The sequence below is a fragment of the Fragaria vesca genome, linkage group LG7 (assembly GCF_000184155.1).
Source record: "Fragaria vesca subsp. vesca linkage group LG7, FraVesHawaii_1.0, whole genome shotgun sequence".
Taxonomy (NCBI): domain Eukaryota; kingdom Viridiplantae; phylum Streptophyta; class Magnoliopsida; order Rosales; family Rosaceae; genus Fragaria; species Fragaria vesca.
Genome location: NC_020497.1, coordinates 17974956 through 18001332, shown reverse-complemented (window position 1 = coordinate 18001332; position 26377 = coordinate 17974956). Strand labels below are relative to the sequence as shown.

The following is a 26377-nucleotide window of genomic DNA, read 5'->3' as shown; positions in this document are numbered from 1 at the left end:
TGACTTCACTGTCAGAACGTGAAATGTAAAAACAATATGAATTGAGCTATAAAAGACATTTTATGTTTTACGATTGTCTATAGGCGTGTATGTATTGACCTTGAACAGTACTTAGGTTCCTCTAAGACACACAAAAAAAGTGACATGTAGGAAGTGATTCTATTTTGAATCTCTAACTATAATATCTGGACACAAAAATTACTCCAGGGGTACTTGAGCAAGATATGTTCTACAATCTGGTGCAAGTTAGACTTGGAAAAATCCTATCTAACTGCCTCGTGTTACACGGTAATGATACAAGAAATCGACCTAATATGGACGTGCAAAATTAGCTACTGTCACTAACATTGTGGGATGCAATATTACAACTCAGGAACCAACAAGCATAGAGAGTTATAGCCTATAGGAATGCCAGAACTCAAAGACTGGAAAATCTCCCAGCGATTTGATCAAACACAATGTAAAGCTATGAAATCACCAAAACCAGATATTATGAAATCACCAAAACCAGATATTGCGACTGTCAACAGCTTTCACAGAAGTAGGTACCAATGGCATCCGCCCAAACTCAGCAGCAAATCTATCAACACAGTGGGTTCTTTTTTCAATATGGCCTCCACTGCTACTGATTCCAGTTGATCCAATCTCAAATATCTTACCTGAATGAAAATAGAACATACAGCGAGACATAATTAGTACATAATAAAAATTAGAATCAAATCATAGATACTAAGATTGTAACACATTGCTCTGCTGCATCAGCTTGTCATCCAATTCCAGCAAACAAATGCATATTTTCCTTCAAGGAAAACAAAAAAAGTTGTACATAAAACCCACTTCCTAAGCACCTAATCATGGAGGACCTGGGACATGTCTGAAAAGCGATAACCCTAGGAAACATAAATATTCCCTCAATAGTGTAGCAGTTCAAATATAACAAAACATGAAAATGTCATTCAGGCCTATGGTGTCAACTAATACTGGACATTTGCTCCTGCCACAATCTAAAATTTGAAAGATGAAGTATAGACCAAGATGACTTCCAAACACGTAAAAAGTAACATGGTTACACCCAGAAGACAGTCGGCTCAAGTAGAAGCTATAAATGTTCCACAATGACCAGACAAACACCATCAGTTTTAAACAATCCAAATTGTAAAAATGAATCATGGACAGAGGTAAATGACCAAATTTGTAATTCATGCACAGCATATAATACAAAGGCAAACAAGGAGATGCAAGGAATCAAACTAGGATATAGAATTACCTTTAACCCATATAGGAGGAGCGCCAGTCACATTTGCTACAAGAAAAGACATCGCAATGTCTTCACAGTTCCTGGTGAAATTCAATCCAAGATTTAGTAATTGTGTACAACAAACAAACACACATACATTTGCAGGCACAACTGAAAATATATGACCCATAGGAAAACTTAAGCAGTGAATGAGAAACCTGTTCTTGGTTATAAAGTCTTTGATTGATGCTGGCATTTCATTTGTATAGAGTTTTAGATACTTTTTGTGGAAGAAGGCTGCCTTAGACAGTACCATACTGTATGTACCAGTCCACCAAACCGACCACCATCCACCATATATGTAATGATCCATATGACCATTCTGCACAGAGAGCATAAATCGGTCAGACAGTTGACCAAGTTTTCCATTTGAAAAGAAATGGCTTTCTTAAGTGATTGCTAATGGTCATTATATAAAGGTTGCCTAGTCTCTACAAGTAGGGAGCATTTAACAGGAATCACAATAGTTCATAACAGTCTCTACTGAGGGTAGAAAATCTCAGAAATAAAAATTGCAGCAAAAGGAAATATATAACAGACTGAGGCATACCGTGGGATCAACCCAGTGCATACGAGGCACAAAGCCAACCATAGTATCTGATGCACTTTGCCAAACATCAAAAGCAAATTCAACAGAAGAGCATGGGAATATGACATCATCGTCAATAGAAAAAACAGCATCCGTTTCCAAGTCTGGAATTTCTTTAAACCTGTTGTTCAAACTATCTTCCTTATTGATGTCGAACTTTAACTTAACTTGTCTCCCATCTCTAGTGTTCAACTCTATAATGTGGTAAAGAAACTTTTTCAGAGAATCTGAAGGAGGACTCGGCTCACTCCACACAATATGTATCGAATCAAGCCGAGGACATCTGGAATAGTGAGAAATAGACTGCTTCAAAAGATCGTATCTCTTCCATGTGTTCATTACAATAGCATATCCTTTGCTGTGTAAAATTGCACATCACAGAATGAATTTCATAAGAACCGGAATCAGTAATGATTTATGCATCATACGACATTCTTATATAAACATCTCGGCAGTGTACACTTCACTTTCGGTGAAGTCTACATCTGATATATTGAATTTTTTGCTTTATTTCTATATATGTACCATCCTACGTAGTCCTTCAGTTTTCTAATATGGAACATTTTCAAAGTGTCAGATCCAAACAAAGAAGATTCAAACTTTTATTTCCCACCATTTGACCAATGTAAGAATTTAGAGAAAGTTCCAGAGCTCAAGTCATGAACAATTAAGCGCTCATTTGCTAAATATAGAAATTCAATTAACACTAATCAAAATTCACAAACAAGTACCAAAATTAGAATCTAATTAACAATTTTCTGAATTTAATGGCTGCTAATCAAGTTAAGCAACTACTCGACTAGCTTGACTAACCTCGAACCGGAGTACCGTTCCAGAGAGGCACTGTGACTCGTCCACCCCATAAACCCCGACGCACGGCCGGCAAGCGCGATGAGAGTAAAACCGATGCAGAATCCGAGCACGAGCTTAATCTTGACCGATCCCACGGTCGAGATCAGCGCCTGCCGGAACCTCTGAACTCCTCGCCGGTTCATCAAGCTCCCCCTCTTCGCGCCACGTGGCTTTGCGAACTCCGTCTTGACGAGCTGAGTCGGAACCGTGTTGCTTCACGCTTATTGAGCCGTTCTAGAACCTTCCATCCAGCTCTGAGCTCGCCGGCTGTGGCGGAGAAGTACAGATGTGGACGGCTGAGATGAGATTGAGATGGAGCTAATGAGCTTTGATCTCGCCGTCCAGGCTTGGGTTCTCAGATCGGAGGAGGCTGAAGAATCAGAGCGCGGGGTTAAAAACGACGACGGTTTTGGTTAGAGTAGTTTAGATGGTGGAAGGAAAGATTGGTGTTAATTGCGTCACTGCCTAGGAATGAAAGTGAAAGGCAGCTATTTTTGACGGGGGGAAACGTGGATTTTGTTTTACCTGGTGGTTGATATTTTTGACCTTTCTGGAATCTGGATGGACAGGAAGAAAGGAGGTATGAGACTTTTGTTTCCCCTGAAATACTCTTCACGACGTCGTTACCATACGAGTCTGTGCGGAATCTAGTAGGGCCTTGCATTTATCGAACGAATAATGTAGAAAGAACTGAAATCTATTTCGATATTTGATAGCGTAATGAAAGTTATTCGAAGAGTTATTAAAAAGTACATGATAAATGTATATTTTTTTTCTGAAAAAAATAAGGATTCTATTTAATCCAATAAGGATGACTACACAAAATAAAGATGAAGACTTGCTCGTACCTCCCATGAACCGGGAGCGGATTCTACGCACCAATGTGTACTTACATCATTAATGTATAAGTCATCAAATCGTCGTATGCAAAGATCGAAAGAAGATTAGCGACCCTAAATTCTTTCCTTCCATTTTCATTTTTGATCCGATCAAATTAAGCACTCATAATAAGAGTGTCTATTCTTCGATCTCGGGTTCTCACCTTCTGAGTTGGAAATACTTAGGACTTTTTTCTTCTTTTTTTTTCAGTTTTGTTAACAGTATTGGTATATATACATGATAGTGCGACTTGATGACCGGATCAAAATATTGTATATTAGTTGTTCGGTTCACTTGCACATTGGTGCGTAAAAAAATTTTCACATGATTACAGCCAACCTCAGAAAGATACAATCTCCTTGCGAATTGTATATCAAATCCGCCAACACACGTGTAGAAGCATCTCGCCTTTACTTTTAATTATATTAGCATAAATGAGATTACCAATTTAACAATAAAATCATAAATAATTTAAATTTGGACACGTAACGTATGCTAGGTAACTACTTCGGACTAAACATCATCAGACTTTTAACTTCGGCAAAGTCGTCATTGGATAGTTATCGTCCAAAGTCCACATAGTGATTGTCAGACTGAAAGAAAATCCCAAATTCCCAATAGACCCTGGTCCAAAGCATTAATCGGGCCTTCTATGAACTAGCCCACAAGGAATCCCAGTGTATGATTATCATAATTCAACACGTATAGCTAAATAGCTTATAGAGATACGAATTAATCTGATGCACAAGCAATTGTTTTAGAGAAGAGAAAGATGAGCTGGTGAGGCTAGATTGTCCAAATAATCAATCTAGCCCTGTGAAATCCTCAATAATCAATGACTAATTGCTACCTAATCCATAATGTTTAGTTTCAACTAAAATTGAACTCTAGCTTAGTCTCTGACAAGGATTTTGTTTAGTTTCAACTAATTGATCCCTAATTCCCTATAGCTTAGTCTATGACAAGGATTTACTTTATGAGGCTAATATTAGCCATGCATGCATGACTTTACTCAAATATGAAAAGCGAATAATCATTTACTAAATATTAAGAAATGACACTATATACGGTCACACATACGCTGATTCGATATTTGTTGTATAAAAGCTGCATATTTATTTACATTCGAATTGTTAAAATGGAGCAAATTAATCTTATGTCAGGTACAATAATTTAGAGTTATTCATTGATTTATAGCACTAATACATCTCCATCATCACCAACATACACGTCTCGGATGTGTTAATTGACTTTGATTTGTCGACAAATATAAGTGTCACCGGACGATGCTCATTGACACGATTTAGGTGTTTTTTTACTTTAATGTATAGCTATGTCTTAAGTCTTAACTGCATCAATGCAAAATAATGCATCAAAGGAGCAAACTGCCCCTTTGCAAGCACCTAACAAATTCTTCAATTCTATATAAGGTGATCACTTGCGTTAAATTCCCGAACACATCACAAGTTTACATCAACAACAACAAATATAGGCACGAGTTTGGTGAAAAAACTTGCCTTCAAGGCTCGAATTATCGGTCGTCGAATTATTCTTGATATTCATCATGTACATGGGGAAGAAGCAAAATGATTTACGCAGTACATAGTACACACCGAGTGTCCTTTTCCTCCTAGCATGCCCGAGCATTTCCCATCATACACAGACCACTGAGAACAGTATCACCCACTGACCCATCATTTGAATTTTAAAACATCAACGCATCACAACGAGCAGAAGAAGTAGAAGAAGAGGAAGAAGGGCGGTGACAGTCGGTGTTACTTTATTCGCATTATTGCTGCGTCTGGAAATTTAATCAGTTAATTCTTTCTCTCCTATGAATGTTGATACAGACATCACAAAATACAAAGAGCCAAAAAAATAACACCAATTACAAAACTACTAATCTTCAAAACAAGTCGGCTGGTGACTATTTCATAGACTTTTCTGTACGTATATACAGAAATCTGAAATCTATGAGAATAATCCAGGCTATATTCTACGTACATGAACAATCACAGTCTCTGTTCTTGTTTGGTCGACCTTTGCGTGAACAGTCTCCACCACCTGTGCTCTTTAGTCACTCGATCAAAATAGATTGAGGTGAAATCTATGGAGATTTTTTTTGGCTTGATCTTGTCAATTAGTAGTTCGTCGCTAGCAACGAGGAAGTTAATCTCAGCTAATTATATTACTAGTTTCCTTAATACTGTATGTTTGAGTGTTGGAGCATTTTCCATAATGATGTCTTCCACATTGGATAGTCTAATCACTTTGTTGCTTGCATTCTACGTTTTGCTTAATTCAATGATCGTTATTTGAAACATTTTTTTTTTTTAAAGAAAAAGAAAATTACAACGAAAAATCTATAGGATAACCAGTTTAACAAGAATCTAACTAAAATACACCGAAAGCTTGAAGAGGGTAACTCAAATCTTCGGACCCTGAAGAGCATGACCTGTATTTAAAACATTGGATCATAAATCTCTTGAAACACTTTTTCTTCTTCTTGTTTTTCCATTAGATTTTGCTTTGTCTTTAGTCTTGTTTCTTTGAAACCCTAGAGGTAAAGATAATTTAAATGTCGACGCTTGAAAGAATCATCATTTATATGTTAAGAACGAACAATTATGTTGATCATTTCCTCGTCGTCATCTTTTAAAAACGCAAATGAGAGAGGGGATCCAAGCCATAATTGGTTATGATCGGAATTAGGATTATTATTTGCAATATTCCGACTAGAATATACTAAATTATCATTTGCCCCAGCTAGCCTCCTCAATCCTTATCATCATTTCTTTTTCATATAATGTAGGGTGATGGAATCAAATTACCTAATCACCTACTCCTTCGTCTTAATTTCTGTGAATATGACAGAACATCTCACTTTTTGGTTGCAGTTCTATAATCATATTTGTCTCCATGGTTTAATCCATAAAGATTAAGCTTAACTAAAAGTTTAATTATAAGCAGTGAAACGGTAACCCTAGCTAGCTGGTCAAGGCTTACTCCAGAAACGTCTGCACGTGCTGCCAAATCAGCAAAAGAAGCACTGGCCCTAATCAAATGGACGGCGCGGGTAGCTACCAAATTATTAGAATCAAATTTCGACGAGATTTTTGTCACCATTTATTGAGCATTATAAAAAACTATAACATTATGATTTTGGCTTGGAATAGTTGTCTATTCCGCTGGGGATTATCCGCATAGTATATGTTCATATTTATGATTTAAACATAAATGGCCAGATCATCAATTAGAATGATCGAGGGGGCTCAAAAATGGTTGGTTGAGCATTCCGGGCATGTCAATCCGAACATTATGACATAATAAGTTATAAACTGTCTTAAATCGCATCGTCAGTAGCAGTTTGAGTCAGTTCGTGTTTAGGAAAACCGCTAATATATTAAAGAATTAGACATGCAATCGATGGCATGCATCACTTATTAACTCAATAAGACATAAACAAGTTTAATTATAAATATGGTTGAAGTTTGGCCAAATCGTGATCATGTGGATAAATCTACCTCGATCATGGTTTAAAATGTGACATTTTGAAGTATACCTCGATCATGCGCGCCAATATAAACTATCAAGTAGATCGAAAGTATCATTGTTTGTGAAATGTTGAAATTAAGTCTTGCGTGCCAAAACACCAAACCCTACGTATCAGGACCAACCCTAATTCGATCTATCGTCTTGCGTAAACTATTCGTCCTTATAACCATAGAAGTCCATAGAATTCGTTTAGCTAATAGTAACCCTAAACTAGTGAAACAGTAGCAAATCTAGGGCAAAATAAAGCTTTGAAAAAAAGGTGTTCGCTATGGTGCACATGTGGTCCAGATGGACGACACCCCCGACCCCATAGTAGGTCGATGATGAAAGTCCCTGATATATCTGGCTCACTTCAATTCCAGCAATGTTTAACTTTGAAACGCAATAGTTTATATGAAGGGACAGATAAGACATTCAAATTCCACCCCATGTGATAGCTTCTAATTTTCTTAAAAATACTGGCTTATAATTTTGCGCCACAACAAAGTTGTGAACTATATTAAATCGCAAAAAAGAGTCATATAGAATTGGGAGATGATTGCAAATGCAACAACGACGGGTACCATTATTTTTCCTTATCTCCAAATGTCACTGCATGATGAATTAAACTATATAGGCTACTGCATAATTAACTAGCTAGTCTGTATATAATCATATTATAAAGTTTGATTAGTAGAATAAACTAAATTCCATGATGATTCCTAACCATGTTTAGTTGTTCATTTGATCAGTTGTTGATTGTTGTCTAAGCAAAGCAGCTCAGCAGATAACATTATTAGGTCTATTTGACATGATTAATTTGCTAAAATCATAAAAGTTTCATCTAACATGTGTGTTTTCTCCTTATGGTAAATATGTGAATGGAGACTTGGAGGAAGCACTCTGGTGAATCTTTGTTCTTTAACTACAAAAGTCTACAGTAAGATCCCATACTTATAGAAATTAGAAACTATATGTGTGTTCTTATCTCAAAGACTTTTCAGGCTCATAAACTAATCCGCGTTGAAGAATTTTGTTAGAATGCTTTCTCCCTTGGCCACCAATAATAAATTGAGATTTAACTCTCATTAGCGTCGGCTAGGATTCGAACCTGGGTATGAGGGTTCTACACCTAAACTCTTATCAACTCGACCACCTGTGGTGGTTTATGTGTTCTTATGTGTATATGTGTTATTCAAAATAACATATGCGAGTTAATGTCAAAACAAATAATCAACTAAAAATATCTCACAACTTTAAATTCATCTGTTTTATTTCGTCTAACATAAATTATGCACAACAACAACTCGTAGTCCGTAGACATAGAGTATTCTATTTCACGCCCTATCGGCCTATATCTTATATAGTGCATCAATTAGAGCGATAATGTCTTGTTTGACAAAGCTCAACCAAGAACAAAATAGATGCTTTTCTAAACTAAAAATCAAACCTATATCAAAATGCTGTATATGCAATAATACATAATCCATGTGTAAGAACACAAACAAAAGAAAGTACATTTTTCGATCATCATCTAGTTCCTTCTAATCTGTGTTTCATTTGCCACCTCTTAATTAGCATATATAAACTTTGTTTATCGATCTACAGCACGAGCTTAATATAATTGCATGCAGGAGAGACCGTGACCGATCATGGCCCTCACACGATCATAGCTCACTCTCACCAAAACTGTTGTACACTTCTGTCTCATCCTCATCATTCTCGAACTGCTGAACATGGACTGGCCGGTGCCCTATTCATCTCCTCCTGCGGCAAAACACCCACTCGTGGTTACAATTCCGCCACGTGTCCACCCTTCCCCGGTTTTCTTCCCGTTAAAATCATAAAAAGACATTTACGTCCCTATCCAAAAACACTCATGAATAACCCGGAAAATGATTGGTCGGCCACATGATAATAATAATAAGAAGAAAAAATAAATAAATAAAACCAAAACCCTTATTCACCCCCCGTGGGCCCCGCCACTTCCCTCCCCTCCCTTCCCCTTCAAAACCAGTACACTGCTATATATGACCCAACACCACAGCACCACTCTCCACTCAAACCCACTACTACTCTCTCTCACAGTCTTCAATCACATCAAACGCAGTCGTTTTACCTTTTTTAAAGCTTTTTTCTTCTTCTACTACGATCATGGAGGCCAAGGAGGAAGATGTGAGCTTGGGAGCCAACAAGTACCCGGAGAGGCAGCCCATCGGAACCGCCGCTCAGAGCCAGGACGACGGCAAGGACTACAAGGAGCCTCCCCCGGCACCGCTCTTCGAGCCAGGCGAGCTGACGTCATGGTCGTTTTACAGGGCCGGGATCGCCGAGTTCATCGCCACCTTTCTGTTTCTCTACATAACCGTCTTGACTGTGATGGGAGTCTTGAAGGGTCCGACTAAGTGCCAAACCGTAGGTATTCAAGGGATCGCTTGGGCTTTTGGTGGTATGATCTTCGCCTTGGTTTACTGTACCGCCGGCATCTCAGGTAACATTTGCTCTAAAGAATCAACACGATATCCTGACAGGCTTTCTAGGTCGAGAGACTAATACATCATTTTTGTATGCAGGGGGTCACATAAACCCGGCTGTGACTTTCGGCCTTTTCTTGGCCAGGAAGCTGTCCTTGACTAGGGCGGTGTTCTACATCATCATGCAGACCCTTGGCGCCATAGCCGGAGCTGCCGTGGTGAAAGCTTTTGAGAACAAGAACCATTTCTTCGAGTTGAACGGTGGTGGCGCCAACAGTGTAGCCCATGGCTACACCAAGGGCAGTGGTCTTGGTGCTGAAATTATTGGCACCTTTGTCCTTGTCTACACCGTCTTCTCCGCCACTGACGCCAAGCGTAGCGCCAGAGACTCCCATGTCCCGGTATGTTACCGCTTCACATAAATTAACGTATTTGATCGGAATTTACTAATTCTGAGATTATTTATTTTAGCACTAACTTGTCCGGTGATTGATCAACAGATTTTGGCCCCGTTGCCAATTGGGTTCGCCGTGTTCTTGGTGCACTTGGCTACCATCCCCATTACCGGAACAGGTATTAACCCAGCTAGGAGTCTTGGTGCAGCCATCATCTACAACAAGAAGCATGCCTGGGATGACCACGTAAGCCTAGCTTCCATTAGATTCTGACTAATTGGTTCACTTATCAATTCCAATTAATAGTTTCAGGAAAATTAGGCACTGATGTTAATTAACTGGGTCTATGTAATTGTTGCAGTGGATCTTCTGGGTTGGACCATTCATTGGTGCAGCACTTGCAGCTTTGTACCATGTGGTTGTGATCAGGGCCATTCCCTTCAAGAACAAGTGAATGCTTAAGCAGTGAGTGAGCGTTTCAACAATCAACAGCTTTGTACTTGTGGCCTTTAGAACATGTCAAGCTCATCAAATGAAGCTCCGGCTGATCGAGCTTGTTTGTTTTTCTATCTGTATGGGTTTTAATTTAAGTTTCTTAAGCAAGAATTGTAATATCTCTGGTTCTTCTTTTAGATCAAGGCCCTCTTTTCACTTTCTTTTTTAGGCACGGGGGGCCTGGCTTTTATGTGAGTGTACCATTGTATGTATTGGCTGTGAATTTGTGTATTGTCAATTCAGAAAAATAACACCCACCATTTTCCAGAATATATACCATCATCATGTGCAAAACACTATCACAGCTAAGAGTTGTTGAAGTTAGGTGGCAATCTAGCCAATGAGGGCCATGGGGCTTTGGTTTTTTGGTCGTCCTCTACTGCAAGTGTGTGCATAATTGAGGATAAGCATGAGCAATTCGAGTTTGCATAATTGAGGATAAGCATGAGCAATTCGAGTTTAATTAACTAGATGGTTTGGTACTAGATGGTTTGGTTTAGGAGTTGAACTTTTACAGTCAAGGGCCATCTTAACCACAGACCTTGCATCACGTTTGAATTGAAAATGGAAATTTTAACTAACCACCTGTCATCAAGTTGTTTAATGTGTTACGAGTGTGGTTCTATTCATCTGACTTTGGTTTGATACAGTAGATGATAATTTTATGTAGTAATGAGTTACACGCTAGTCTTGTACATGACAACATACATGATACTATGTGATGTTTATTTTTGTTGTTTGTTTAACGTGTCACAAATGTGGTTCTATTTATTTGACTTTCGTTTGATGCGGTAGATGAGAATTTTATGTAAGAGCGAGTTACACATTAGTCTTGTATATGAAAGAGTATATGATCATCTATGTGATGTTTCTTTTTGTTTTTGGTGAAGTAGTTCGATTTTTAAATCAGTAAGGACTACCATTTTACACATAGAAATAAAGATTAAGTAGATTCTTATATAATCATCAAGTGGAAAAAATGGTAATAGTGATGAAGACAAGTCTCATAAGAAATGTGATGCAATCGATATTATTAGAGGCGTGTTGCACACTTTTAATTGCATGCATCAAGATCTTTGGCATTAAGGGGAACATATATTGGTTGGCCAAGTTCTTGGTACGTGCTATATATTGAGGTGATCGCTTCCATATGTGTTTGTGCAAGTTGAGGCAACTTCTTCCCGGGGATGATGAATAAGAAGAACTGAGGAAGGATGGATCCTCGACTCAAACAACATTTCCATATAGCAGCTGGCTATCGGTGCTACTGCTGGGTTTGCTGAATGAACAAGACTATGGCGACGTTGCAACTCGATCACAATTCAAATTTGTAGTAACGTACAGCAACTAGCAACTAGCAAGACGAAAAACCAAGCAACATTGGCGACTTGTCGGTCGTTCAGGGTGGGATTACTGATGGGAGCACTTGCTTTGTTTTAGCTGCCGACTTTGTTAGTAAGGCACTATGGGGCACTATGGATGTAGTTGCCCATACTATATTTAGAATGATACTGTTTGGAGTGTTTGGCAAATACTATTCTTGAACCTGGCAATAGATTTTTGGTGCTCGAGATATGTACAAAAGTCTTATTATAGTCTTACAGTCTTAGAAACCTCATTTTCCAATAAAAATGAGTTTCTAGATCTTGAATTTTTCTACATTTATGTCAAATTGCTTTGCTATACTGCTATAGCACTTGCAATCCTTTTTTTTATTTTATTATTTTTTTTAATGATATCAATTTGTAAGTATGGGTGGTGACGAAGAATTCTAAGATCATTGTAACCAATCTCATTAGAAGTATTACTAGCACCAATTTTATTTTAGCCAGAACGCTATATATAACGTCATCAATGAAGAGCAAATAACGTATATTTTAAACAGTAATGTCCAAATGCTCCGACAATAGTTTGTTGGTGCTTAGGACATCTCCTAAAGTCCAAATCTCTAATATTGAAAACTTTATTTTTCAACTGAATTAATGTCAAGAACCCTTATGTGTTCGAATGACAGACTAAGAGCAACGCCCACAACTAATATATTTTGGTCTGTCTCAATTTTAAAGATAGTTGTTTTGCTCCAACAGATTGCCTAAACGTACTTTATTCCGTAATACAAAAACAAGGATATGAGATAAGAGAGAAAACAACATTCCCTATTAGAAATTTTGCTTTTTAACTAGTGACTAGTTATTATTTTTCAACAAATTTAGGGCCCGTTCGGTACGTAACTACAAAACGGTTTTATGTGTTACCAAAACAGAAATGGATGAAATACATGTTCGGCAACTTAAATCCCGGAAACACAAGAAACCATTTTTGAGATATAATCCGGAGCTTCCGTATAAATATCGAAAACGGCTTTCGCTCGTTTTTCTTGTTTTCTGAAAACGAGGGATATAGAAAAAGAAAGCCGACCTATCCAGTGAAGGGAGTCGACATGCCGATGAACTAATTAACTCGAGCTCATAACCCCTGCCCAGATTTTAGACTTTTTTTCCATCAATCCCTAATCCTTTGTTCCTGGCAGTTTATCATAATCAATCTCCCTTTCTCCATATCATCGCAGATAAACATATTTTTGAAATTCATTAGAATATAAAACAAGAAAGAGAAGAAGAAAGAAGCATATGCAAGTTTCTTCCATTGAGCCATTGCTTTTCTAATCTATAGTTGTGGATCAAATTGATTATCGGAGACATGGATCGTAACAATCATCCTTTGATTAACTATAAATGGATTTAAAGACTTGAGAGAAAAAAGCAGCAACAACTTCTGCCAAATCTACACAGAAAATCCAAATTTGGTTTCAGATTGTTCTTAAGCATTAGTTTTGATATACCAGTGAATGCACCTGGAGGTGTTTTACATAGAGAACGTGGAAGAAAGGTGGGCAGATATTGGTAAGGAAAAGATCAAAGCCTTTTGTGTACTAGTCTAGTTTCTCATCTCCTGTAAAACATTTTCTACAAAAGGATAATGCATTTTGGTATATTTTAGATTCTAAAATACAAAGTTTGATTTTCTGTTTTTGTTTCACAAAATAGTTTAAAAAAAAAATAATTTGTGAAATGATACATAACACACCCTTAATACCTTAGCCCGACCCGATTTGGATACGATATTTTGATGGACTCTAAAACTAAGTCCGAGATCGGCCCAATACAGAGCCGAAAAAATCCCCAAATACAATCAGAACCAGCTCTCCACTACCTCCACCAAAACCCTAGTTGCTCGCGCCATCCTTTACCTCTGTTAGCTTCACACTCTCTCTCAGCTTCACCGAGCCAGATCCAATCGAAGCTCAGAGAGAAAAGAAATGGCGGTGACGGTGAGCGAGCGCACGGTGCTACAGTTCTCGCCGACCTTGACGGCGAAGGTCCATCCTCTCGTCATCTTCAACATCTGCGACTGCTACGTACGCCGTCCTGACCAGACCAAGCGCGTCATCGGAACGCTTCTCGGCTCCGTCCTCCCCGACGGCACCGTCGACATCCGAAACTCCTACGCTGTTCCTCACAACGAGAACTCCGAGGAGGTACTCTCATCAACCTCGCGTATTTGTCTGAATTTGTTTCAGTGATGATTTAGGTTTTCGAATTTGGATTCATATTGGATATGATTTCAATTTGATTTTGTTCGTTTCGGTTTTTTGATTTGGTTACTGAGAAGATGCAATTTGTCCCCGAATCTCAGTTCTTAGTTAAGATAGTTGTAAATGTGGTGAAGTTGCTGCTGAAAATGTGTTTATGAGTTGCCTTGAAGAGTGATTGTGAGAAAGTTAGAATTGGTTATGCTTGCTTTCCTTCACGAAAAAGTAATAATTGGTTATAAGATGAAGAAATTTGTAATAGCATGTAAGATCATTGCTATGATTTTTGATACAGTAGATGTAATCATTTTGTTATAGGTCCTTTGTTATAATTATTGTTAATTCATCATATTGAGATTCTCGGGAAGGTGTTTAGATTGTTTTTTGTTTTGCCTGTTTTGCAGGTTGCTTTAGACATTGAATACCATCACAATATGCTGATATCTCAGCAAAAGGTGAATCCTAAGGAAGTCATTGTTGGATGGTAAGTTTCATGATACTTTTATCTGGCTATAGGAACCTTCTATTTGGCTAGTTATCGCCCTGACAATTTTCGGGTAGTTTTCTTGTTACAATGATATTCAATTTGTTGTCAGTTACACAATAAAATAAGAATTGATAAACAAAGAAATGGGAGATGGTAGATCAGTTGTTTGGCAGGTGTATGATGAGAGTCTGAAACATTATTCTCTTGCATTTTTTATTTTTGACCATTTGATTACATTTTTATTGTCGTGTTTCATCAATGTTTGTAGGTACTCAACTGGTCTTGGAGTTACTGGTTGTAGTGTATTAATCCATGACTTCTATTCTCGTGAGGTTCCCAACCCAGTTCATTTGATAGTTGATACGGGATTCAGTAATGGAGAGGGTGCAATAAAAGCATATGTTTCATCAAATTTGTCTCTGTCTCTTGGAGAACTAAAGCAAGCAGTACGACCAGCAGGAGATCATCAACTTCCACTTGCAGCACAGTTTCAAGAAATTCCTCTGGATCTTCGCATGGTTGAAGCCGAGCGAGTTGGATGTATGCTTTCACATTTAACCATCTCATTTTCATTCTTTCACTATTGTTGTTAATCAATGTTTTTGCTTATATGAACACAACACATGAGTCTCAGCATGGTGTATATAACTTATTTCACTTGATTTTCAGTAGGTCAAATGACACTAAATATTTTAGCATAGCTTTATTTGTCTTTTCAGTGTTCTGTTGAAATTGCTATTGATGTGCATAACATTGCATTTTGTAAGGCATATAGTTGTGCATCGCATAACTAACACTTATGAGTTATGATATGTGAATGACATGCATATGTCTACACATGCACAGAGAACGAAATGGGGTCAGATCAGATGTATTGAGACCAGGTGTATTTAAGTTATTTTTATTTAATCTAGCAGGTGGTATAGTTGCCCTTATCTAAGGACTTTTATAGAGAAGACATTCATATATGTGCACACATATTAGATCATGTTATTGATTTAAAAGAGAAGTAGGAGGGTTAAGGAGGGGGCTTCTCTCACCGTGTTCTTTTCTCATCAATCAGAAATAAGGTCATGCATCTAGTCAGGAATCAGTCTATGGGTTGAACTTAAGTAATTTTGCATCTGATGGTGAATATTAATGTGTGGCCTATATTTTTTCCCATGGCAGTTGATATTCTTAAGAAAACAATGACGGACAAGCTTCCAACTGATTTGGAAGGAATGGAAGCCTCAATGGAGCGGCTACTAGCTTTAATTGATGATGTCTACAAATATGTTGACGATGTTGACGTAAGAATCTTCAAATTTGTCAATCAGTCTTGGAAAACTTGTTCTGGAATGTGACCTTGTATAATGTTGACATAAGGATCATGTTTTCAGGAAGGACGTGTTGCACCAGATAACAATGTAGGGAGGTTTCTATGGGATGCTGTAGAATCTCTTCCAAAATTGTCTCCTGCAGTTTTTGATAAGCTAGTGAATGACAGCTTGCAGGTATGATGAAGTCTCTTTTTGCTAATTTTGTCAATAATGTGTAGTTTTCAGTATATATGTTCAATCGCTTTATCCTTGACCAGCTAAGTTGATAACAACAGCTACCTATGTTGCCGATCTTAAAATACAATTTTAATTTTGTAATTTAAATATTTGCATGAAAGTTTCGATATATTAAACTTTGTGTGATGTCACTCCTTGCAGGACAATATGCTCTTGCTATATTTGTCGAGTATCACCAGGACACAGCTTACCCTTGCTGAAAAGTTGAACACAGCTGCTCAGGTTCTGTAAGGTCTATCCACTTAGAAGATCTATGTGCCAAGACAACAAAGTCATATTAGTGATATATGGCCATCTGTGGCCATTGTTTTCTGAGAAGGCTGTAATACTTTTGCTTCATTTTGAATATAGGTAGGGATTTCAATGTTATTGAGATTGTTTCATCCGGTTTAAATTTTGACCTCTTACTGTTTGACTTCCAATCATACTGCTTGATTGCCTGAATTGTGTTGAGATGATTTGTGAATGCATATTCAAATCAGAGTTAGATCACATATGTTCTCTGATATTCAGATCCTTGATCAACCTCTTAACAACAAGACTGGCATAGAATACGATTCCAATTATGTAATTTCACCGGTTTGTTGAGAAACTTGGAAGCATTGTTTGCCCTCGCAGCGTCTCTCACTAGGAAGCCGCCAGAGGTGTAATATTGGTTTGTTGTAACATAGGTCGTCAGTATATACCAAATGGTATGAAAGGATAAACTAATCCCCGCTTAACTTTCTGTTAATACAGATTTGGTACTTGGACACCGTTAGCCTTATAGTAGACACCGGTACAAACCATAATCACCAGTACAAACCATAGTGATTATGGGGTTGCAGGATAGCCAAATGCCCAAACCAGAACATCTACAACAATCCCATTTGATTTTTAGTTGCATGAAGATGCTCCGGAAGAGGATACTATTAAGCACTTTGGCCTTTGCCAGTAATGACATACAAGCAGGCACTGGCTTTCCCCTAAAACCATATTCTCTTTGTTAAACTATAAAAATCTAAGGAATGATTGGTGGCTTTTGGCCTTTTTGTCTGGATGATGGCAGTGAAGCTTCCACTAATCCTCTTCTGCTAACTGCTTAAACTATAAGCAGCAATGGCAATGGAGACAAGAAAATCGTAAAGAAGGGTGAGATTTATTAGTGGGCGGCCTGGATTTCACGCGTGCCCTAATTCTAGCAAACGAAGACTACTGCTTCTCGAATCTCTCACATCTTTCTCATGTCTCAAAGACTCTTAACTCATCTATATTATTAACACCCTTCACTCTCTTTGATTACTATCTTTATAGAAATGATCGAGTTCAAAAAGTTTGGGTAGCTACGATGGATGGACAATTACAAAGGACACACAAACAGGACACCATGGCTCTTATACCAATCTTACTTGCCCTTCAACTAATTACTCTCTCTTATCAGGTAATTACCAACATACGCAACTGTTAAATTCATATGTTTGATTTCAATCTGAGTTTGGTTTCAGTCAATGTTCTTATATACTAAGATGCATTGATCGAGAAGATGGAACGAGGTGATCTATGTTCCTCAAGTCTCTCATATTCGACAGTAAATGATGCAGGTAAAACCTGCCTTACATAATCAATATTCAATCTGAAAAAGAAGAGCAGTACAGCTGATTCAACAATGATCGACTTGAAAGCTCAGAATGGTCTTTTTGTTTTATGCTCTTCCATTAAGAGACATGTTCAAGGTTTTCATACACTGATGATGGGTTGGCAGAGAGGCACTTACCCAGCAAACCCTAGTGCGCAAGTACCATAAATTTAGTGTCCTGGTGATCCATGTTGTCATAGTCATCCATCACCTGCATACTATGTTGGCTCTAGGTTTGTTTATTCTAGTTCAAAAATGGGACTCCTAGGAGTTAGATCAGATTCATTCACAGACAGCAGTCAGCAAACTATTGTGTTCCAAGAGCAAACAGACAAATATTTTGCTCATCGTGAACACAAGATACTCGGGAATTGTACAAAAGTGCCCAAAACAGCACAAGTTGCCACTACTGCTATTCGATCTTGACTGGCAATTATATACATTATTATTCCACATCTTCAGACCAAACCATGCATGCTCGAAGACTTTCTTGGGATTTTGTCACTTCAAAATAGGTGATCATAACCTTTATCTTCACAATCTTGAAGATACACATTATATATTTCGGTGTTTATTTGATATACATGCCTTATTTCAGTATTTGTTTTACAGTTTTCAAGTTCTAGTTCTACAGACTTATTTACCAATTATCATGAATTACCTCAAGAACAAAATTATAGATAACTGAACAAAGCTAGCTAACGAGAAAACGAGGGGATAGAGGTTGTTCTTTGATCTTTCACGTACAGTTGTAACAATACAGATGTTTTTAAGGTCTGGAGTTATATAATATGCTATCGAATCATCATTTCCAGAGGGTGCTACATCCAAATTGTCAATTGACAATTCATCCCCGTTGGATTTAGGACTAAATGAAAGGTGTTTATGCATGCACTAGTATCTAAGGCATTCAAAACTACACTGGTACAATGGTACACCAAGCTAACTAGCATGAGAATTTCAAACATTTAAGGAAACGTGGTATTATCAAGCAGTACTATATAAGTAGGGCTAAATATTGTTTAGTCCTTAAATGTTGCTTTCGAATTCCAGATCTCAGATTCGAGTTTCAAACTCCATGATATTCATTACCTGTGTAGGACAAGCCCCAAAATACAAAGTTTTCACCTATTACTTTTGATCACTCCCAGAATTTGTCACCTTCAATCAAATGAGAAGCTTCTGTCCAAAACTTATATCAATCAGTTTGAAACCAAAATTAGGAACCAAACCAGGTGACTGGAAAAGGGGCACTGTGATTTGCTTACGACAAGGAGCCCCATGACAAAACAAAATCCAATCTGTCTCCCCCTTTTGGCCAGTTCTGAGTTGTCTGCCTTTCTCTCCCTCATTTCAACTTGGTGGCTTCACTGGCATTTTCTTTATGTTCCCACTCCCTTCAAACCCTTAAAAGGAGGTTCATCTTCATTCCCACACTACTTGACTGCGAGAGCTGTTCATATTTAGAGTCAACCAACCTAACTAAACCTAACTCAGTATCTTTGTCAGTCTGCTGCGATCATAACCCTCCAATCTGGATCAGACAATGTGTAATTTTGACCTTCACTTGCATCGATCTTCAATTTTTTTTTTGCTTTTTTTGGCTAAATTACCCAAATTAAGATAATACTGTGGGTTCGGCACTGTTCTATATGGTCTTTAGCAGACACCATCTGAATTAAAAATGGTCATGCTTGGCTTACTCCCATGTCCTTGTGGTGTTGGCCTTATTACTAGAGTAGTCCTACTAAAGCATATACATATGCATGAGAATTGTAAAACTAAACCCAAGATCAACAACATTAATAATAGAAGAACATCCATGGTTTACTGAAAAGCACAAAACCCAAGCAATGAAGAAATGAACAAATCTATATGTGCTCTGAGCATTACGATCTATTTCTGCTTCCTAGAGGTCGAGATGCATAACTTGCTTGCTTTCATTATGCGGTTTGCGAGTTGCTATTGTCTACACATCTTTGAGGGAAGTTGTGAACATCTTATAGATCTTCAGGAACTGAAATATCAAAGGTGGAGGCAATTTGCTAATTTCATTGAGACTGCTTCTGAGTCTGTGCATATATGAAGTTATGAACAATGAACTCAAGGAGAGTAATACACTTTGTGAAATTTTCATATTGCTCTTCTCGCCGACCAATGCTGAATAGTGGCAGCTTTGGCGCATGTTCCTTAATATCTATCTCTAGTGCACAAAAACCAGGGAATAGATAATATAAGAACGAATACAAATCCATATAATTCAATCTCAAATTCCCTAAAAACAAAGCAGACTGCAATAAACTAACCAAGTTAAGCTGATTTCAATAAAACATCAAGACCAAAACCTACTCCATAAACAATACAAGGATAACGATTATAAAATCGAACTAGTCTCTAGCTTTAGGGTATTATATATGCACACGGGTTCACACAGTTTTGAGTTCAGAAGCTCAGAAAAAAAGTTTCAGAAGGCAGCAGAGACTTAGAGACTTCTTCTTTCTAGGCATTTGAAGCTGAAAAATGGATGAAAGCATGTCAGGGTTTTGTATTAAAAGTATTCGGGGTGGCGGTGGCGGTGGCGGTGGTGGTAATGGTGGTAATAACAAGTGCGGGCGTTGGAATCCTACTACTGAACAGGTCAAAGTTTTGACGGACCTGTTCAGGTCTGGACTTCGAACGCCCAGCACTGATCAGATTCAGAAAATCTCTACTCAGCTAAGCTTTTATGGAAAGATTGAGAGCAAGAATGTATTCTACTGGTTCCAAAATCACAAAGCCAGGGAGAGGCAGAAGCGCCGCAAAGTCTCCATTGATATCGACAAGGAGTTCATTCGTCCAGATCATGAGAAGAATATTACTTCTCCAAATGGTAAGAAGTTAATTAACATGAACATACATATAGAATCAGAGCTCTCTATGTTAATGTTTTTCTTTTGTATGATATATATTGTACTCATGTTCCATTTTCTTTACAGAAGTGATAAATCAAGTGAGTTCGGAGCCTGCAAGAGTGATTGAGACGCTTCAACTCTTTCCTATAAACTCGTTCGATGAATCAGGAGCAGAGAAGCTGAGATTTTATGCAAATGAGTTTGGTTGCAAAGAGAGTACTAGAGGTTTTACTTACACTGCTGTTGGGGGAGAAATGGATCATCATCCACCTTTGGATCTACGCTTAAGCTTCTTTTAAACTTCATGAGTAGTCTCTAGCTAGCCAGTAACCGTGGCTGTCGATCATTCTCGTAGAACTTAGGGTTAACTGGCACGAATGGTGAACAGAAAAAGGGAAGGGGGAGAGAAAGGAAACTTGTAGCTGATCAATATTTTACGTAATGAAATTAATTTCTTATGAAAGTTTTGTTGTTTTGAGTTAAATATTGGATGTTAGTGTTGAACATTCTCCTCCTGCATGCTCAGAAAACTTTGTGGTCAATTAATTTCTCTGTGATTTACTCTGTTGGATTCTTGTTTATGTGAATGCTTGGAAATTGGATTTCGCTTCCTCACATGAGAAATGTCTCCTTGGAATGCATAAATGTACTGGTGGTAATGTGATTGACTTACAATTGGCTTGGTCATGCTCATACCTACCTAGGGTTTGCTTCCAGCAGCTTTGAATTTCATGTGCTAATCTCTTGCTGATTTCCACACCCCTTGCCAGTTGCCACAACCTTTTGATGCAACTTTTCAGAATCAGTCAAGCTTGCGAACACAAGATCGCATCCATAGTGCAACAAGTTATCGACATAGCGAATCCGGCCATGAACTTAAAATTCCTAGTGCATTATCCATTTTGTTTTGCAATATTATCTATTGATAAACATTTTTCGTCAATATGATTAAACACGATTTATAAAATTAGGATATAACGAATATACAAAAGTTAACTCTCGTATTTACCATCACACAATACTCAACACAAAGCTTAGGTGAAGAGTAGAATTGAAAAATATACTCAACACAAAGCTTAGGTGAAGAGCAGAATTGAAAAACTACTCAAGAGAGTCACTAAAGGCGATTATATTGTCTTCTTTATATAATTTTAAACAGTTCTAAGTTCGAATCTTATTTCTTATTAAAGAAAAAAAAAAAAAAAAAAAACCCAAAACTAACCCACCCTAGTCTTATGCAGTGGCCAGGCCCAGGTGCAAAACAGCCGGTTGTAATCGTAGCCCAATATCTATTGGGGCCACAAGGCCCAACTCATGCTTCGATACAAATTCTTTTTCACACATAAAATAAAAATGGAGGCTTCGGGTGGGAGGTAAGAGAAAGAAAAAGAACTGAGAAAGCAAAGAGAGAGAGAGACTCTGAAGCTCTGAAAAAACTGTAGAGGTTTCCTGGAGAAGAAGCTACTGCAAATCCAGAATGGATGTGATTAAAACACAGCAAATCTCATTGACGCCGATCGAGAAGGTGATAGTTCACCCTCTCGTTCTCCTCAGCACCGTCGACAACTACAACCGTGTCGCCAAGGACACTCGTAAGCGCGTCGTCGGGGTTCTCCTCGGCTCCTCCTACCGCGGCACCGTTGACGTCACCAACAGCTACGCTGGTGAGTTTGTTCTTTCGCTCTTTGACTATTCGCTTCTGCTTTTGCCGTTCGGTTCTGTTTGGATCTCGCTGTTCTCTTTTTGAAGTTTAATTTCCCTATTTGGATCTAATTAGGTCAGTTTTGATTAGTATAAAGAGGAATTATTGTTTGTTCTTTTGGAAATTTGTGTTTAGGTTATGAAATTCAGTGTGCTTTGGAAAATTGCTATGAGCTTCAGCTGAAAATTGCTCTATTTTGCTGCATCTATACGAGTTTGTAGAGTTAATTTAGTCTAGACATGCAATTGAACTCGAGCGGAACTGAAGAATTGTACTATTGATTGTTTTTGTGATGCTTGGAGTTTTGAATGTGAACAAAATTTACTAGCTTTTTTGCGGCATTAAGAACCTTTGTGGATGTTGCGTTGAAGATTGATTATATTGTCTTTACCTATTTCGAGTTTCTTTCTATAATGCATTACTGTTGTACTACTTAAGCGATGGTGTCGTTGTTATGTTAATGCTGTGGTAGAAGGTTAACTTAGTTTTACGTTTCCCATCTTGATTTTGGAGATATTTTGTGTTTCCACATCAAACACATTACTTGTGAGTTGTGACTGATGTATACTTTGAACCTCTTTTAACAGTGCCCTTTGAAGAAGATGACAAGGACCCTAGCATCTGGTTTCTTGATCACAACTACCATGAAGCCATGTATTCCATGTCAAAGAGAATTAATGGTACTAGTTATCATATCTGTCTTTCTTTTTACCAGAATTATGTTATCTATGATGGAAAATTGACAAAAGAACTATTTTTTCTTTTCAGCAAAGGAGCATGTTGTGGGATGGTACAGCACAGGCCCAAAGTTGCGAGAAAATGACTTGGATGTTCATAATTTGTTTACCGAGTAAGATTGCCAACCCTATGCAATGCTGTTTGACTTGGTCTAGAATATTGAGAAGTGTGAGATTGACATTGTTAAAGTTAAAGCTAGATATACCTAACTAGATTTCAACAACTAGGTGTAAATTTGTACTTCTACACTGTCATGTAACAAAACAAAAAGGTTTACCTCCCTCCTGTTTCTTTCTTTCCACTGTCCAGTGATAGACAAAAGAAATAGTTTAATGTGGCACCAAGAGTGACCGTCTCCTTCCCCCTCTTAACTATTTTCTCTAATCTATTTCCCTTATTCATTTGTAGCTATGTTTCGAATCCTGTCTTGGTAATAATTGACGTCCAACCTAAGGAGCTGGGAATACCTACAAAAGCTTACTGTGCTGTTGAAGAGGTTAAAGAGGTAGAGTCAGTCTTTATACCTCCACTTTGTATTTGCTTGTATTGCCAGGCTGTTAGAAATTGTACTCTTAGGGTTACGCCTGCTATCGTTTGATTTGATATTATCTTTTGTGCTATAAGTGTAATTTGTTTCAATGTACTTACAGAATGCTACCCAGAAAAGCCAGAAGGTGTTTGTTCATGTGCCCTCTGAAATTGCTGCCCATGAAGTTGAGGAAATTGGTATGTCCATTGGAAGAAAAGATTTTCTATCATATTTCATGCACAGATATCCTTGGTGGGTGGGCGGGACATGATTACGTGCTTATGGATCTAATAATTTGTTTACCATCTGTAGGAGTGGAACACTTGCTTAGAGATGTGAAGGATACAACCATTAGCACTCTTGCAACAGAGGTTTGTTTGAACTATCAGTTACCTTTTTCAGTTTTTACTTGTATGGGGTCAAAAATATTAGATCTTCTTATCCTAAGGAGAGGGAATACGAGAACTTAAATTTCATGTCTTGTACAGGTAACTGGCAAACTGACAGCTCTGAAGGGATTGGATGCAAGACTCCGAGAGATCCGGGGTTATCTTGACCTCGTTATTGATGAGAAGCTCCCTTTGAACCACGAGATTTTGTACCACCTACAGGTAGACTTTTGGCTTATCAGCTTAGACTTGATATTCTATTTACTTATGAGTTTTAATTGTTATATCCATATTTTATTTTGCATTAATGAATCAGACTTTTCCTAAATCATTGTAGGACGTGTTCAACCTTCTTCCAAATCTTAATGTTTCAGAGTTAATCAAGGGCTTTGCAGGTAAAGAATCCTACTGACCTAATTACCTCTGTCTAGATACACTTGAGTTGTTTTGGATTGATTGATTCCTTCCCATGCGCCTGTGCCTGTGCCGTTAGAGTTAATTCATGCTGTTGTCGTCATTGCAGTTAAAACAAATGATATGATGTTGGTCATATATCTGTCCTCCCTCATCCGAAGTGTTATTGCTCTTCACAACCTGATTAACAACAAGGTAGAACGTGTTTCCATTGAATCCCCAATCTTCATATTGTTATTCCTCTGGTTAGAGTAGTTGTTGATTCTAACAAAGCATCAAAAATTTGGAATATTTCAGATGCAAAACAAGGAGCACGAAAAGGCAGAAGACTCTAAACAAGTTACTGTACCAGCTGCAGCCAGCTAGAACAATTTAAAACTTTGGACTTCAAGGGATGCAAACATCCAATGCGTACTTTCAGTTCATTCCATCAATTGACATATTTCAAGTTTGAAATGGAGGAATGCATATAGAACTTGCCTGATGGTGCTTACCTTTTTCTGAACAATGATGTCTGGGTTATCTATTGAAATTGGATAAACCATCTTGTACTTTAATTTGAGTTTTTTTCCATCGTGTTTATCCATGTTACTCTCAACCTTATGAAGCAGCTGGTCTAAGTCCAAGGCAAACTCATTTTATTATACAATTGAAACTGCAATTCATGCCATGTTTACATTCTGGGTTTCTGTAACTCTATCATCCTCATAAATTACAAACAAAATGTCAGGTTCTTCGCTCAATCTTCTTCCCCGTCATACTGAACTGATTGCCGGAACTCGGCGTCCATCAGAACCCCATCCATAACATGAATAACACTCCCCTTCCTCCGTAGATCAACTCTCTCCGATCGAACCCCATTCACAACCAGCCTTCCATCTTCATCTTTCGAAATGTGCAGCACAAACCCCGATATTGAATCATACGACATCTCCTTCCCAAACGCCACCGTTTCAGAAACAATACTCCTCGGCACGGCGGAGAAGCCCAGCACTCTAGAAACCACTGCATAAGTATCATTCATCTTCTCCCCCATAAAAGAATCACTCGGGTCCAGCCTCAGGTCCCGCTTGAAAGCCTTCTCCGATGGGAGAAAGACAGTGAAAGCTAGATCTTCCGGCAACATTTCCATCATCATCTCCCCAAACTTTCCGATGAGTAACTTGTTATGATTGTTGGAATGATGAGTGGTAGCTCTTGTGGTTGGATCTGGAAGACGAAGCATTGTAGTGAGTGTGAGTATTACAAAGCAGCCAAAGACAAGCCCCGATACAAAAGCGATTGGATTCCTCAAAACCCGGGTTCTTCCCCCCATCGTGCTCGACGATCCAATATGGTCAATTAGCTGAGGCTGTGGAGTAAAGTTAATACTGGTAAAGCCGTAAAGGTGGAGAAAGTGCTTGAGATGGAATTTAGGTTGAAATGGAGTTGATGAGGTTAAGTCTAGGAGCTTCTTACTGTCGTCCAAGCTCAGGCTCTGAGTTCAGAGCTGGTAAAGCTTGAGATTGACGAATGAGGTTCTTACTTCCACGCTTGAAAAAAGGACGTCGTTCGTATTAATGGACTGGAGTACTAGAGTGAGTCAGCCCAGATTCAACAAAAAGCCCATTGCTTTAGTTTGAACTTTGAAATAAAAATCCACTCCCATTTTGGATCTCATGTCCTAACGCTTTTTTCCTCGCGGCCATCAACAATAGTAACAATACTATAACAGATTCAGATTTAACTCCAAGCAGTATAGACGGGATTTAAAATTGAGTAGAAAAATTTGACACCTAAACTCTTACAAACTCGACCGCTTGATAACAAGATAACTGATAACTCCATATACAACGATCAGGATAAAGATTGTTTAGTATTGTGTCGAGTTGATCTACAATACACAAGACTCATTTTTGGTTTGTTTTTGCCATGTCGATACATCAATGTATTACAATATATTTCAT

General features: G+C 38.1%; 5 protein-coding genes across 5 annotated transcripts; 4 read left to right on the top strand and 1 right to left on the bottom strand.

The window, feature by feature from the left end:
• Window positions 1-132: 132 nt before the first annotated feature.
• Window positions 133-2953, bottom strand: LOC101294521 (exostosin-2-like; the record flags this gene model as incomplete). Its single annotated transcript, XM_004308875.1, has 5 exons — window positions 133-659; window positions 1268-1338; window positions 1456-1619; window positions 1848-2244; window positions 2700-2953. Coding segments are annotated over 5 exons (1047 nt in total), but the record flags the coding sequence as incomplete, so codon positions are not given.
• Window positions 2954-9197: 6244 nt separating this feature from the next.
• On the top strand, window positions 9198-10786 carry LOC101295462 (probable aquaporin PIP-type 7a-like). The gene is made up of 4 exons (XM_004307571.1): window positions 9198-9642; window positions 9725-10026; window positions 10126-10266; window positions 10382-10786. Exons 1-4 carry the CDS (start codon window positions 9306-9308, stop codon window positions 10472-10474), a joined length of 873 nt encoding a protein of 290 aa, XP_004307619.1. The 5' UTR covers window positions 9198-9305; the 3' UTR covers window positions 10475-10786.
• A 2893-nt stretch (window positions 10787-13679) lies between these two features.
• LOC101295176 (eukaryotic translation initiation factor 3 subunit F-like) lies at window positions 13680-16653 on the top strand. The gene is made up of 6 exons (XM_004307570.1): window positions 13680-14053; window positions 14512-14591; window positions 14863-15134; window positions 15765-15886; window positions 15977-16090; window positions 16295-16653. Exons 1-6 carry the CDS (start codon window positions 13835-13837, stop codon window positions 16382-16384), a joined length of 897 nt encoding a protein of 298 aa, XP_004307618.1. The 5' UTR covers window positions 13680-13834; the 3' UTR covers window positions 16385-16653.
• Window positions 16654-20288: 3635 nt separating this feature from the next.
• LOC101294227 (WUSCHEL-related homeobox 5-like) lies at window positions 20289-20958 on the top strand. The gene is made up of 2 exons (XM_004308874.1): window positions 20289-20637; window positions 20744-20958. The coding sequence occupies exons 1-2, from the start codon at window positions 20289-20291 to the stop codon at window positions 20956-20958; spliced, it is 564 nt and encodes a 187-aa protein (XP_004308922.1).
• A 1056-nt stretch (window positions 20959-22014) lies between these two features.
• LOC101294892 (probable 26S proteasome non-ATPase regulatory subunit 7-like) lies at window positions 22015-25172 on the top strand. Its single transcript, XM_004307569.1, has 10 exons — window positions 22015-22323; window positions 22949-23041; window positions 23130-23211; window positions 23508-23604; window positions 23750-23825; window positions 23941-23999; window positions 24117-24239; window positions 24355-24412; window positions 24541-24626; window positions 24729-25172. The coding sequence occupies exons 1-10, from the start codon at window positions 22137-22139 to the stop codon at window positions 24795-24797; spliced, it is 930 nt and encodes a 309-aa protein (XP_004307617.1). The 5' UTR covers window positions 22015-22136; the 3' UTR covers window positions 24798-25172.
• The last annotated feature ends 1205 nt before the right edge of the window (window positions 25173-26377 follow it).

What these genes read in the sequence shown, in the direction of transcription:
- LOC101295462 (XM_004307571.1), top strand. Translation starts at nt 9,306, where the DNA reads ATGGAGGCCAAGGAGGAAGATGTGAGCTTGGGAGCCAACAAGTACCCG. An exon ending in CTGTACCGCCGGCATCTCAG is followed by an intron (nt 9,643 to 9,724) that starts GTAACATTTGCT and finishes TTTTGTATGCAG; the next exon opens with GGGGTCACATAAACCCGGCT. An exon ending in AGCATGCCTGGGATGACCAC is followed by an intron (nt 10,267 to 10,381) that starts GTAAGCCTAGCT and finishes TAATTGTTGCAG; the next exon opens with TGGATCTTCTGGGTTGGACC.
- LOC101294892 (XM_004307569.1), top strand. Translation starts at nt 22,137, where the DNA reads ATGGATGTGATTAAAACACAGCAAATCTCATTGACGCCGATCGAGAAG. An exon ending in CATGTCAAAGAGAATTAATG is followed by an intron (nt 23,042 to 23,129) that starts GTACTAGTTATC and finishes TTTTCTTTTCAG; the next exon opens with CAAAGGAGCATGTTGTGGGA. An exon ending in AGATTTTGTACCACCTACAG is followed by an intron (nt 24,240 to 24,354) that starts GTAGACTTTTGG and finishes AAATCATTGTAG; the next exon opens with GACGTGTTCAACCTTCTTCC.
- LOC101294227 (XM_004308874.1), top strand. Translation starts at nt 20,289, where the DNA reads ATGGATGAAAGCATGTCAGGGTTTTGTATTAAAAGTATTCGGGGTGGC. An exon ending in GAATATTACTTCTCCAAATG is followed by an intron (nt 20,638 to 20,743) that starts GTAAGAAGTTAA and finishes TTTTCTTTACAG; the next exon opens with AAGTGATAAATCAAGTGAGT.
- LOC101295176 (XM_004307570.1), top strand. Translation starts at nt 13,835, where the DNA reads ATGGCGGTGACGGTGAGCGAGCGCACGGTGCTACAGTTCTCGCCGACC. An exon ending in ACAACGAGAACTCCGAGGAG is followed by an intron (nt 14,054 to 14,511) that starts GTACTCTCATCA and finishes CCTGTTTTGCAG; the next exon opens with GTTGCTTTAGACATTGAATA. An exon ending in AAGGAAGTCATTGTTGGATG is followed by an intron (nt 14,592 to 14,862) that starts GTAAGTTTCATG and finishes CAATGTTTGTAG; the next exon opens with GTACTCAACTGGTCTTGGAG.